This window comes from Fulmarus glacialis, unplaced genomic scaffold (genome assembly GCF_000690835.1).
Source record: "Fulmarus glacialis isolate BGI_N327 unplaced genomic scaffold, ASM69083v1 scaffold6804, whole genome shotgun sequence".
NCBI classification, from domain to species: Eukaryota; Metazoa; Chordata; class Aves; order Procellariiformes; family Procellariidae; genus Fulmarus; species Fulmarus glacialis.
The window spans coordinates 48892-63938 of record NW_009209870.1 but is presented as its reverse complement, the minus strand read 5'-3'; the positions used below and the strand labels follow the sequence as shown (position 1 = coordinate 63938).

Below are 15047 nucleotides of genomic sequence, written 5' to 3'. Positions count from 1 at the left end.
AAAGAGTGGGCAGCCTCAGGTAGCATTTGCAGGGTGCAGCATCAGCCCTGTCCCCTGGCCAAGGACCTGTGGCATGGCATTTGCCATTTCACTTATCTACATCCTGGGTGTCACTCAAGTTTCAGGGAGGAAGCAGTCAGGTTCTCAGTTAGTTGTTAAAGCACTGCTGTTCACTTGCGTGGAGGGCACCGCCACCACAGCAGCGCAAGGCCATCAGAAAACAAAGTTCACAGCTAAAAATACCGTCTCCTACACTTGGAAAAAGTAGACGAACCCCAGGAACAAAAGCCGCAGCTCTGCCTCAGGTCAGATTCAGGTCTCTGCGCTCTGAGGTTTATTTGCTTTTTCCAGCGATAGGTGTTGAGGCAACAGCTACAAATTCCTTTTTAGGGAGCCTATAGAGCAGCCTGTGTCAGCAAAACTTCACCAAATGAATTGTAGATGCTCTGCGGCATCTGGCGGTTACGTGGTGGAAAGCTGAACTTCCACTCGGGTTGGGTTTTACAGGACAGATGCCGATCTGCTCCCTTATCAGCTCAGCAGCTTATCACAGCTGCGTACAGATAGGAAAGGATGTGCAGAGCATGCATACACTGAGAGATAGTGGCATGCCATGGAGTGGAATAACCAGCAGGCAAACTGCTATCCTCAGCTCAGTAGAAAATGAAGTCAAATCTTCTAAAATCTTTGAAAAAGCACTACCAGTGGTTGAATCATATTTCGTGGAAAAGCCAAGCTGTATGAATGCTGCTTCTCTTACTTGTATCACTGTTACAAATAACTGGGCCCCATTGCCATTGGTGCTGCACAAAGAGATGTTCCCTGCTCTCGGAGGAAGACCGGCTGCAATTCCTTGTCTGTCCTCCCCAGCCGTACCCATCTGGGACAGCTGGAAGGGACTTGCAGTGCCCGATGCCCAATGGTGTCTTGTATGTGCAAGCTTATGCACCTTCCATACATCTTGCAACGCACTGTGGGGCACTAACCAGATGCATCTCTCTGCTTTTTTGGTGCTTCCAAACAAGCAACCCTCCAAGATCACCCTTCTACCTGAAAGGAGCCACCTGTACCCATCATTGTCTTTATAGGGATGTTCCTCAAGAACACCCTGCACAAAGAAACATCTCTCTCTCTCTCTCTCCATTTTACCCCCAAATAATGATCAAAACTTCAAATAAAAAAAGTGTCTGCCAGAACTGTCCTTTTCTGGTTCTTCTCCAGCACTCTGCTGTACTACTGTCTGCTGCCTCATGCCCTAGGCCATGATAACTCACTCTCTTTCTTTGCATTATCTAGCACCTGGGAACATGGGTCATGCAAGAAGAAATGCATCCCCATGGGATGGCTGCATCCCTCTGCTTGGCTGCCCAGGGCTCCCTCGCAGCACATGGCAGAACTACGTTCAGTTTGTGAATCTCCATTATTGTGGCTTCAAGCAAACAACTGAGGCCTGAAGTTACAGGCTGGTGGACCTGAGTGCCACGTGATACAGGGGAAATGTCCGTTCCCGTTTCAATCCCTGGGAATCAGTTCAGCCCGGAGAATAATCCTTGTACCAGTCCCAGGCACTTGAGAGGAGTTCATGCGCACACCAAGCTTTTTATTTTCAGAGACAGATTATTTCATGTGGAAAAGAGAACTGATTATTTTGACACCAAGCTGTTGTTCCTTGAAAGTTTTCTGGTGACTTGACAAACGTTCATCTTTCAATCTATCACTACCTTTCAGGCATATCTTTTATCACAGAGGCGGGAAGCACAAGTGTGTATGTGCTACTTTGCGTTTTCTCAAAGGTATGCTCGTAGGGGTTTCCTCTGCCCTCCTTTCTGTCCTAAACTATCAGTAGTTCTGCAGGTCCTCTTCTGATCACAGCCTCATACTTGTAAATCCTAGAAACAATTTTTCTGTTTTGGCATGTATGAGAATTTTCTGCATTTAGTTACTGGAAATGGAAAATAGCCTTAGGGGAGATAGAGAGAAGGGTGACAGAGATGGGGAGGTGGGATCCTGGACATCCTCTGCTGGGTTATGTGAGGGGGTCACACCTTGGGGACAGGGTCTTACAGACATCCAGCAGAAGGATATATATGTTGACCTGAAGGCCTGACCTGGCTTGCACACAAGCCCCCCTGGCTTTTTCACTGCCAGAGTTAGCCCACTCTTACATGGACCCTGCAGGAGAAGGTTGCTGGCTTTGGGCACCAACGATGTGCTTGCATGCTCCAACCACGTTTTTAAAAAACCCAAGAGTTTATGTTCTAAATCCTGCATTTTGGAGAGCCCAAGGATTTAGATGGGATGTCTAAGCCAAGCATCCTGAACTCCTAGTCAAATAGATGATACGGGACACCATCTGTGTCAGTCTGAAACTGCATCTAGATCACAATCAGTGAAGACGCATTTGAACCAACTTTTGATGTAATCTTTCAAAAAAGAAAAAACCCCAAACTATCATCCGCAAAAAAAAACCCATGGAGGAGCCAGTGACGCAAAACTCCACAGTACTTAAATGCAGCTTGGCTGTCCACATCTACAGTACTCCAGGCAAAGAGCAGCTTGAACACCAACATCCAGCTAGCTTTCGGCCAAGTCAGTTACTCTGCAAGCCCGCCATGAAACGCCGAGCAGGTGGGTGTGACTTAACCTTGCTACACGTTGTAAGGTTGCATTGGTTGATGTTCATTGCTAGCTCAGCCACTTAATATCTATATGCTTTAGAAATTTAGCACGCTGCACAAAACCAGGAAGTTTTGCAAAAATGATGTAGAGGCTTAGACTAATCATCGTATTGTATTCTTTTTCTTTTTTTCTTTCCCCTCTTCATTTGAATGCAGAGAACAACAGGTTTGCAATCTTCCTCTTCTGTTCACTGGTTCCTTTGGGCTCCTTGGCACCAACGGCCACCCCAAAAGAAAGCAAATCTACTACAGGACAGACACAGAAGCATTTTACTACCAGAATAAAGACCTTAGCATCAGTGATAGAAATGCAAGCGACTGAATTGTTTAAAAGCTACGTAAGTGTGCTATTTTGCATTTGCTGTGTCTATGTCTGTGGCGAAATCTCTTGAATTATTATAAAACACTAGAAAGTCCATCAGAAAAGAAATATTTGGGTTAGAATCTAAAATAGTCTCTTCTCTGTATTCCATACAAGAAGAAAAGCATTTACATTGCATTATTTTAGGGCAGAGTTGGAGCGATGTCTAGGACAGCTGGGGAAAGTTTGGGCAACTTCGCCTCAGCTAACTGCTAGCTGTGATCTTCCAGACTAAATGCATTGCCTTTCTTGGTCTCCTGAGTCATGCTAGGCTTGAATCAGGCATCTTTTTGGATGAAACTGGTCAGATCACTGGAAACATGGAGAGAATTGCCTTGCTCTTCAGTCTGATCCTAGTACTAGAGCACTTCTGCTGAAAATCCTGCTCAGCCCGTCTGTTCCTTGGAGACGGTAAAATGTGCACTGAACCTAAGTGTCAATATTTCAGACAAATTTCAATTCCTGGGGACGTGTTCCCAGGAGTACGTTGATAAAAATCAAGGTAAACATTTCCCCTGAATTCATTCTTGAAATCAAAACCACCTCTGCTGAAACAGATGAAAATATGCTTAGGTCAAAGCAAATCTCTTGCATGAGTCAATTTTGCCCATATGGCAAAGAAAAAAAAAAGACGACTTAGAAAAGCTGAAAACAAAGCCAAGCAGGCTATTAAGACAGAAAGTACTGCACAATCATAGCCACAGATAGTGTGCAATACCTACTCGATAAACGGAGCGTAGGTGTTAATACAGCTATTGAACAACAACAAAAAAACCCCAAGCATACACAAACTGAAAGATAGGTGTGTATGCGCCTAGACATTCAAACATGAAGCGACTACCAGGAAAGATGTAAAACAAAAGATTAATAATTTCTCTCTCCTCTTCCTCCCCTACAGAACATGTGTAGCTCTGTAACGCCCAAAACTGAGAGCTGGCTAACTGCTGACCCCCGAGCCAAAGACATGGTGAAGAAAATACCTGAATGCCCAGCTTTTCATGAAAATTGCTGCATTTTCCACATTTTTTACAATGTTTTGCAAAACCTGAGAAACGATATAGAATCAATCTGTGGTAAGAATTTAACTAAATCTGTCGATGCAAATATCAATCAGCTAAATGTGACATTGAGTGAACGAGCTATGTTTTACACCTGCAAGAACGAGGACCTTCCGCAGATGGATTGTAGCCAGGTCCAGAGGATGACAACGGCAGAGAAGAAGACGTACATCTGGCAGGTTTTACAGAAATATGAACAATTGATGCAAAAAACCAAAACATGTACTCTTCAGCAGAAATGTAATATGCCAGGATGAAAAAATAACTTTAAGATACTAGAGTTAAATGTGACCTATCAGTAGTTATGTGATCAGTTTGATGCCAGGAACAACACTGATAATGTACTTGTTATTCTATATATTATAACTATATAATCTAGTTTAATTTAATATTTAAAGGATTAATGTCTTAAGTTATTGATCGTATTTATTATAAAACTATTTATACTGTTTTATTTGCAACAGTGTTTAAAAAAGATGGACTAATGTTAGTCAGGGTGATTTAATTAACCAATCATTACATACAAATAAGCAAACAGGAAAGCATGATTTCAGTAATTTTAATGTTATTTATATTTTTATCTCGCAATTATTTTTCAAAAGAAAATTTGATTGTCAGTAGACTGATTTTGTACTTCTCTCTCTGCTAATGAATTGTATTTATGAATTTATATAATACACCTATTTTTATAAATTTATTTAAGCAATTATATAGTTTATATATACTTACTCAGATTTTTAACTTTTATATTTTAATACCGAAAGGGATGAATGATATATTTGCTACTTAGTAGGTGAATGGTTTTGCTAATTTTCTATCATATTTGGATAGAACCTGGAATTTAGTTAAAATGAGATTAAATAAAACCAATATTGCTGGATTCTCTTTTTACTACGTAATTCTTTTTTACAATATTTTTTGCACTGAAAACCCAGTGTTTTATTAAACAGCAAATTGAACTAGTTATTTCTGGTCCTTATGTTAAAGATATTAGAAACAGCACATATCCTCCTTTCCCATCCATTTTTATTCGTAGACATGAAGGAATTTTGTTTCTTAAGTTCCTAACTGGTTTCTCATTTGGATGCAGCAGTGGGTAAATTGTTTTCTAATCAACCCTCACTTCTGAAGGCTGAATTATTGCGGCTTCTGCAACACAGCTCCAGACACCGGTTTAGATTTACAAGTTTTCGTGGTTCATGGCTAGCACCAGCTCTGCTGGAAACATGCTGGATTATCTCAGACACAACCACCGCACTGAAACGTGGCTAGGCTAACTACCGCTCCTGGAGCTGGTAACAGAACAAAGACACTCAAATGGTCTAGGAGCAATAGGACTTATCATATACTTGTTTTTCCTTTATTTCATATCAACTCCTGATTATCCCAAATAATGGGAAGATTAATAATACAATTATTTTAGTCTAAATTACCATACAAAGTTCAAGCCAGTCTAAGCATTAGAATCAGTCCCAAAATTAACATTATTTATCTATTAAAAAAATAAGTTCCAAAAATTAACATTATTTATCTACATAAAAAAAATAATTTGACTTGAAATGCCCACTTAAAACACAAGTAAAGGATTACTCCTCTTTCTGCTGCTACCCCATGTTCACTGATGGTGGTCCATACCAGCACACAGCCCTGTGTACAGGGTTGACTTTGCTCAAGAGTACTCAGATTTGTGCTCTGAATGTCCAGGGAATTGCAGCTGGATTGAGCCCCTGTTTCCCAGTGGCACCAGGGCTCCTTCTCCGTGAGGCTGTGAAAAGCCCAAGAGGAGCTGGAGCGAGGGATTTTGGTACCAGTTCATCTCCTCCATCCTCCTTTCAAAACCTCTCAATGCAGAATACATCAGTGCTCAACTCACCCTTTTGCTGTGGTGGTTCTTCAAGATGGTGCCGTTAGTGCTGATGCAGCTGTAGCTCTTCTTCCTCCCGTTGCTGGAGAACCGTCCCTGTTCTGCCCAGACGTCTCCAGGAAGAGTGGTTTCTTGACATCAACTGAGTAACTGCCAGTCCCCAAAAAGCACCAGTCAGGGAGCAGGGGTGGGGGGGGGCGTCCTAGAAAAGTATTCTAGTTTCCCAACAGGAACAGAGGGACCAAGTTCCTTGCTGGAACCAGGGGAAGAATTCCTCCCAAATGGAACCAATTTCAGACAGCACTATGGAGATGTCACATAGTGGTGACAGGCAGAAGGATGCGGGCAGATCTGAGACCCTGGTTTCTGATGTTAACACAAGTAGCACGGCACTCTCTTTGTTAGTGCCAAGCTGGCACACCTTGAATTCAAGGAATGTTTTAGTAAACCACCTCTCTGACCTGCATGAGCTTCGTGCAAGCATGGTGAGTCCAAAGGTGGGTATTTGCTCATGATGTTTTCTGCATCAGAAAGGCACCTGCCAGTCCTGGAAGTCTCAGTGCTAACCCCCATAAGAAGCAGAGATACACTGGTGGCTGGGGCACTCTCTCAAATTACTCTGCTTAGTTCCAGGTCTACTGATTTTTCCAGGGTCCAAAAGGTGCAAGTCCAACCTGATATCCTTAATTTCTGATAGAGAAAGAAGAGTAAATGGAAAAGAATCACTGGCTGGGGATGTGTTTATCCCCAAGGCAGAAGCAACAACTGCTGACTGATCAGGTAGGGTCAGCAAACCATTACAAGCAGGAAGACATGTACATCCTGAGGGCTTAGACATCACTATTTCCAATGGTTGACACAAACCACTTAAACCTTGCTGAACCAGAGGATTATATAGGGCCACTTCCTGCAGTTTCCTCTCTCATACACATCTTTTCTTTCACCTTCTGAATATGTAAATAGCTAAATGAAAGTGTTTTCCTTGGAAAGGGAAACAGATTTCCTCAGAAGCTCAAACAAGATGTTAAAGTGAGTCAGATGGTCTGTCCCGATTCACGTCATGGGAAGAGCAACCTGAAAAAGAATAGAGTTGTTCTTCCCCACGGAGGCACAGAATTGTAGTGCCAGCCCTGCAGACTCAGCACACCTCAAGAGTCTGAGCTCACACAGACGGGATGCATGCTTGAAGTAGGGAGACACAAGCTTATGCAAAACTGTGGCAAGCTGCTGTTCTCCTCACATGTGCTTGGAAGAGAGCGGTGCTTTGACACAAGCGTTTGGGATGCAGCAAGGCAGATAGGCTGGCTGATACCAGAACATCAAACTTCAACAAGCTGAGGTCAGGAAGTGATGACCAGCACTTCACTAAGGAGTCAGAATGAGAGTGTTAAGTGCAGGCCTAGGTAAGCAAGACAGAAACGGCGACTGCAGAGAGTCTGATGCACAAAGTGACACAACTATACCACTAAAGCACTTCTGACATCTGCATTATGCTCATTTCTGCAAGCTCATATAGCAAACAGCCACTGATGTTGTCGGATAGAGTTTATTTAGGTTCTGTAGGCAGCCTATGGATGTGTGGCTTCTCAGGTACTGTCCTTTCATCTATCTCGATACAGCTGCCAACCTTGGGCAGATGTAGAGGCTTCTTCTTAGAAAAGCTCTTCCCACTTCTCTGAGAAGATGGGGCAGCTTCAAAAAAGGGAGGAACATTAAACAGAGTCACATGTTGGATGACTGAGCTTGGACTGCACACTAAAGACGTGCGAGCCAACACTAGTCCTAATGCAGAGGTGTTTGTGTGGGTTCCTCTACAAGAGATTCTCAGGACCTCTGCTGCCCACACGCCCAAGGCAGAGTGCTCAAAAGCTCATGAAGCCCAGAGATTCTCAAAAGGTGACTTGAGCATTCACAGAAAGGCTCAGACAAGTCAATCCCAAGAGAAGAAGACTGCCAGCCCCAGACAGAGCAGTGCGAGAACATCTGCAGATCTGTAGCCTTCCTGGTGCAGGATCATCAGGGCTCAGATGAATACTCCCCAGCCCTGGAGGGCTGGAAATTGGGGGATACACCTGCGCCACATGGTGCATCTCTGCTGTAACAATGAGGTGGTCATTGGCAAAGCTTTCTTGACAAGCAGTTCCCCATCCTGGTTGAAAATGAAGCTGTTGGCTTTCAAGGCCTATGAGGAATGAACAGTTGAGATGGAGGAGTCACAGATGGGCTTTGTAAGAAGTGTCAAAAGGGCAGGCAGCAGCAGGACTTAGGGATGTGATGAGTCTAATCTTTTGTGGGTTTGTTTCCATTTTGTGATGGAAAGGCATTGGGGTTTGCGATACACGCACCTTGTTCCGAGATAGGAACATGTTAAACATCTCTCTGGATGACAACAGGGATTCTTCTGTGTTTGCACAGAAGGAACTTCCCTGACATAGGGAACTTCCCTGACACCCACCTATTCATTGTCTGCCCACCTCCTGGTGATGAGCACGCTCGGGAAGAAGTAGTCCTCAGGGATGAGCATAGGCATAGAAGAGCTCTTGAGGGTAATTACAGGTTAAAATTAAAAAAATTACAAATCTAGTGACTATTGCTTTCCATTCTTTTACATATAAAGAGAGCCCTGAGCTGTTTGCCCATTGAAGTGCCAATTCCCTTACAGCAGTGATTTCATTTGGCATCATAATAGAGCAAATGTAGGTCCCTTTTGGCAGTGTTCAAGGATTAGCAGAATCAGCCACAAAAATAAGCCATTTCAATAACTGTCTTTTGGCACATCAGCTAGAGTTATACCAGCCTCACTGAAATCACCACAAAATCAGTAGTAAGGAAACAGTGCTCTCCAGCCACAGCTTCCTCCTGGAGAAGTTTGATGGCATCGTTGCAGTAACACTGGCATTTGTAATGCTTGGTCGAGAGTGAAGTCAGGCCACAGTTTTGGTTTATCACTGTTTAAATAGCACTGTTATTCACTGTCTTCTCCTACCAAAATGCTTTATGTGAGATCAAGCTAGAGGTATTTTAAAAATTAAATGCAAACAGAGGTAGAAAACTGCTATATCTTCTCCTGGAACCACAGCCCTGACTGATCAAAAGTTCTCATAAGCTGTATTAAGTCAAAGCCACCAGTCACTAGCATCAACTCTTGTGCAATGATTTTAAAATAAAATCCCTCTTTTCACTCATCTATTACCTTTCACTTCAGCTAGAGCCTCAGTCACCCAATGCTGCTTCCACTAGGCAAGAAAATCCAATATACCAATGAGGCGACAACTGAAGCACAGAGAGCTGAAGTGTCCTACCAGGGAAAAGCAAAAATCAGTCATTAAAGGCAAAGATGAAATGCTATTTGTTTCATTTTTTAAATGGACTTAAGCAGCTCAATTCTTAACACTGACTTCAATTCCATGGGAATACCGTGTTATCCACTCTCAGAGCTGCTCTGTGGAGTCCACTGTTCAGGCAGTATGTTGGCCAAGAGCCCCAAATCCAAGCCTGCAAGAAAATAAGACCATCATGGCTCAAGGCATCGGTGCAGCCCCTACAGGCTCAAGAGTTTTACCTTTCTTGGAGAAATACCAGGGCTACCTTTGAATTACTAGCCTGTTAAAAGTAGGTGCAGAAATAAATGGATGTTTGTCTGCTTACTTTTGTCAAAAGAGCTTGCTTTCACTGTTATGCTTAATATAATTAACAACAATAAGGGTCTGATCACTTTAGGAACACATCAGAACGTCAATACACTTGGAAAATTGTTACGCAAAATGTGAAAGAGCAGGCTCACTGGTTATTTAGGGTGAAGAAACATGTACACTCCGCAGACACCTGGACTTGTGGAGATGGTACTCTAGCCTACCTGTTCATTCCCAGTCTCTAACCTGCTTCAGTGAAGGGGAGCAGAGTTGACTAGAGGGTAATTTTCAATTTTTGCTAATCTGGCTAACACTTACTCCGGTGAAACAGGGAACAACCCAGCCTAGATCAAATACAGCCTAGTGGCCAATGCATGAGAAAAGGAGATCACTTGTAGGCTCCAAGTAAGCCCATCAGAGTGAGCTGATTCTTTCAGTCAAGAAGGGCCCAAGGGGCACCGATTCCTTAAAAGGAGTCCAAGCTTCAGAAGCTCAACAGAGGACATAAGCCTTGCAATGGGAAAGCCAAACACACGGATGCCAAAGGGGTAACATCAGCATTGCTAATAGGGAAACGAGCCCTTGTCACCTTTCAGAGTTGCAAAAAGAATGGCAGGTGCTGGTGCTGGTCCAGGAACAATTGCACTTCCAGTTAGAAAATAAAGGCATTACAACCAGTTTCTTCCAAAAAATAACCTTTATTGTTTTTGTTGTAAATATAAAAAAATGCATTGCACAATTTAACAGACCTACTGAAAAGTGCCACATATCAACAGCACAACAGAAGTTGTGTCATGCAACAAAACAGGAAACCTAGGCAAAGCAAGAGCACAACCTGAAGTCCTCATATCTCCAAGCATTTTTTTTTTTTTTGCATTTTTTTTTTTAACAAGAATGAACTCCATTCACTTAGAACACATTTAAATACAAGGTTAGAAGAAGAAAAAGAGCAATTTATTCATTGTATTGTTAATTAAAAGGCTTGCTCCTAACATTGATATCTTTTGATTCAAAACCTTATTCATGTTGGAAAAGTTCAGATATAAAAGCAGTTCAGACAATGGCTAGAAAGTCATTCTATTATATACCTAAGATGTGTTTCTTTGTAACTGAATCAAGTTTTACGGATCAATCTGCAATTCAGTACTACCACTTCTGCTCTAACACAGTAAATGAGCATGAAATCCAACCAAGAATGAACAAAAGGAAACTAGAGGCCTTAACTGATGTGGTGGGAACAATATTGGGGTCCTATTAAAAAAAAAAAAAAATTATCTCCTCTGAAACTCAAGTGTATAAATTGAGGAGGAGTAATAGGAAAACTCCTGTTGTCTCACCTAATCAAAAAGCCTCCTAAAAGTCATCAACAATTGTCCATAGCCCTCCAAGATTGATATGACTGAATCCCTAAAGCACCTAAACCAGGTATCATCAGTCTTTTAATTTTGGGTGTTTCTCCATGCAACAAAGGTAGAATTAAACCAAGAAAGAAAGAAAGAAAGAAAGAAAAAAAGAAAGAAAGAGGTCAAAATAGTTAACAAGCCATTCTATTTTCAGCACTATCTTCTAGTTGGCAACATCAAGGCAAGAATTATCCACTCCAGAAACAAAGAAAGTGAAATAGCTTTCAAATAATTTGTACTACAAAAGCATTATCTTACTGAATGTTTCTGCAGTGAGCTTCCCTCTTCTGCTCTCAAACTGCTCTTCAGGAGTTTTAGGCTTTAAAAGCAAACAAAACAAAATTTATCTGCCCCTCTCACCTCTACCACACATGCATACACACACACACTCTCTCAAGGGAATGTAAAACAAACAAAAAAAGAAGATACAAAGTAAAGGGATGTTATTTTCCAATGCAATTTGACAGCCCTTTGTCTTTTCAAGCCATTCCAGATTTAGAGATATAAGCATTTGCATATTTAGTGGGTTTCTGTCAAACTTCTGGTATGACAGTATATATGTGTGTGCATATGTACGTGTGTACATGGGAGTTTTTTTTAGCAGGAAAGACGCAATTTTTTCCATACATACACACAATTTTTCACAGTAAAGGGACACAGTAATGCCACACAGATAAAATCTTCTTAAAACCCAGGGAAGCCCCAGTTTGTCAGTTCACTGAATTTTCCACATAGCACTGTGGGGAAGAATGTATGACTTAAGATAAATCAAACGCATACAGGACGCCAAGAACTAAGGCACAGATGGAAATATTCTAGTAAGTCTCCCTTCAAGGAAGGCTTCCCGAGGGGTCTAAAAAAGCATGGGAGAACATGCCGATCACATCAAATGGTATTAATTAAGAATCCTTTGGTTTTGTGCAGAGATCAGACTGTCAAGATGAAGCATGCACTTGTCCCTGTTCCTACTACTCATTAATTCCTTCAATTCTAGTTTGCTCCTGGACTTTCACCGCTTATTCCTCCTGCTAACAGGGAGCATCATACAAGCCTAATAAGTACCTCAGATAATGCACAAGTTCTCCAAAACTTGTGTTTGGGGTTGGGGCAATCTACAATATACTGATTAATAGAATTCAAGGTCAGAAGGAGCCACTAGACAATCTCAGTTTGACTTTGTGCATACCACAGGCCATAAATATTTCATCTAGCTGCTCCCTCATTGAGTGAAATATGTTGGATTTGACTGAATATGACTTGTATTCAATTATATGGGGATTCTTTAAAAGTTTAGCACGAATTCAGTAAAGACAGACGTGTATCATCTGTAATTCTGTGTAGAATATAGGCACCGTGTGTTTTGCTTGCTTAAGTATACCTTGGTGACGCTGAGGAAATTAGACTGCTTATATTAGGGGAGAAAGTGTTACCAAACTTTTTTTAAAGAAATATTTAGTATTTAGACTCCTCAATGGGTAAAAAAGACAGACTAAGGAGTTCAAACATAAGCCAAAGTGGAAAACTATGCCGGAATTAATACATACGTGGTCAATCTCTTTTCATATCAATCCTCAGTACTTCTCCTATGTAGATGTGAGACATAATACAGCTTTTTCCTCCTGTGTTTCCAAATGAAGTGAAATCACACCCCTCGAGGTTGACTGATAAAAGAAAAGAATTCTGATTTGCAATAATAGGGTGACAAAAATACACTGACTCACTGCTTCGAAGAGCAGGCACATCATTTCTGGTAATTGCACTACGTGGAAAGTATCTTTTCACTTTTCCTTCCCTCCCTCCTACACTCTTGCCTAAGTAAGCAATCTTTGATTTAATTTTTTTCTCTTTACTATGTTAAGATTTGCAGTCTTTTAATAGTGCCATAGCTTGTTTCTCCACCACAAGTTATTAAAATAAGCACTTTCCCTCCAATTGTAAGCAGCTCATGGTGCAGTGAGCATGATGGTTTTGTCATCCACATCCAGCTAAAAACTGCTAATGGACAAAATTTTTAGCAGTTCAGTCACATTACCCCCCTTCCTATTCCTTTAAGGTCCCTTTCAGCTTCCAATCCATTCAGTGAGATCTGAGATGTGAGGATTTAAGCTTAGAAGTCGTCAGACTTCCCTGGGCTTTGAAGTATGCTTGTAGTGCACTTTGCTTGTTGAGACAAAACTCTTATGTCATTGATACTAGTAATGGTAAAAATCAAGCACAATCACTGCCTGACAAGCAGGAGACCACACTGCAGGGGAGGCATTACAGCATCTGTTCATCTGAAAAGTACAGCAAAAACACAAGTGGGTCTTTCTTGGACAATTTGCCTACTGATTTCCTTCTAGAAAACCGGATACATATTTTTAACATGCAAATATGCATGTAGATACCTATGCATCTCAATGAGATAGCCCAGTAAAGAAAGAACTTGAGGGATGCTCCCCAGCTAATCACAGTGTTAAACGACTTTACTGGAATCAAGTTCACAATCAATGATAAAACCAGGAGGATTTAAAGCAGTGATTTAAAAAAGAATTTACACTTATTCAACACTTTTTATCCAGATGCATCCCAAAGAATATTGCTTGATTGATTACAATATCATGTACGAAAGACCTAGATACTGCTCCCCCCAGAAAATCTACTCACTATTTAATTACTATGACAACCTTTATACACTATTTCAACAAACCATTCCTTAGCTGAGGCCTGGATTTTTGTTGGTTCTGTCACAGGGACACAGGTTTTCACATGTGCCACAAACTTCATACGATATGTCAGATCTAGTGTAATCTAGATTTGTCTGCACAGCTACAGAAAGGCATGTTGGTACTTAGATCACGCCATTTTGTCTTCCCCTTCAGCTCCTTTCCCCCCAGCAGTCCCCTTCAGCCCCCAATTCCTCAACTCACAGTACCTCTCCTCAGGGAGAGGGCCCTGAGGTTAACCTTTCGTACTTTCTTCTTGCTACAGTCCCGCTCACACATAAGCAAACTCTGCAATGAAAGACCTTAGCTGCAAAATCTCAGGACAAAGAAGAAAGAAAAATATTCCCCGTGCTTATTCCCACACTCCCCAAGCCTATTGTTTCTTTTTAAACTTTGGCCCACCAAAGTGGGGAAGACTGGGGACAACGCAGAGAAAAACTACATCCCCCGGAAGGAGAACTTACTAACCCCATTTAAGCATGTGCAATGCCCAAATGTTTTAGCTGCTCCTCATTTTAGCACTGTGATAGCCTGCTAATCACCTCCAGGCCTTTGAAACCTGGAAGAAAACTACTCAGGGGAGGTACAAGTGAAACGTTACCCACAGTTTGCATAGCTCTTAAGAATCAGAATCAAGTAATGAGTGGAATTACAAGGGTCATAGCATCATTCCAGACTCAGCCGGAACGAATAGCCCAGTGCTGTCTCAGGATGGACAGACTATCATTGCTGTAACGAGACTAAGTTTATCTGCAGCAGAGCACAGGACTTGCTGAGACTGTCACAGAAAAATGTTATGCAGTATTTCAGGTTTTAAACATACTTTTATATGTTTTATAATTCATGTTGAGCGTAACCTTCCCATACAGACCAAATTTAGCTAAGTCCTTCAGGTTTTTCAGATAGAAGGCAAAAAGAACAAGCAAAAAAGATGAAGCAGCAAAGAATTGACTACAAGTCCATGTGATTTGATATAGTTTCTGAGACAACAAAAAAGCCAATTTCTTAACATTACAAACTTAATTCTTGTCTCTGTAGCGCTACTACATTTATCTATGGATGTGTTTTATATGCGCACATTTTATGAGGAAGGCAGCTGAACACTGCAGAGTGCAAGAAAACAGTTCACAGATTAAATGGGTATGGAATTCATCTATCTATCCTAATTGCAGAATCTATGCAATCTAAAACTGCTTTCTTGCACTTACTGCACAGCCTGCTACTCACTTGCAATGGCTATATCAGGAAAAATAATAAAAATCAGCTACTTTATTTGCTAGAAAATAAAGCATGTCTTGAAACTGATCATATGCAATGATACACTCATTAAAGTAAAAATACACAAA

General features: G+C 41.5%; 1 protein-coding gene across 1 annotated transcript in view; it reads right to left on the bottom strand.

The window, feature by feature from the left end:
* LRRC43 (leucine rich repeat containing 43) overlaps positions 1-880 on the bottom strand; it is a gene marked incomplete at its 3' end in the record, with an annotated part of 8473 nt that extends 7593 nt beyond the window's left edge. The window contains exon 1 of the mRNA XM_009576971.1: positions 761-880. Within this exon, the coding sequence (XP_009575266.1) occupies positions 761-880 (120 nt within the window). The remainder of the gene's footprint in view (positions 1-760) is intronic.
* Between the last annotated feature and the right edge of the window lie 14167 nt (positions 881-15047).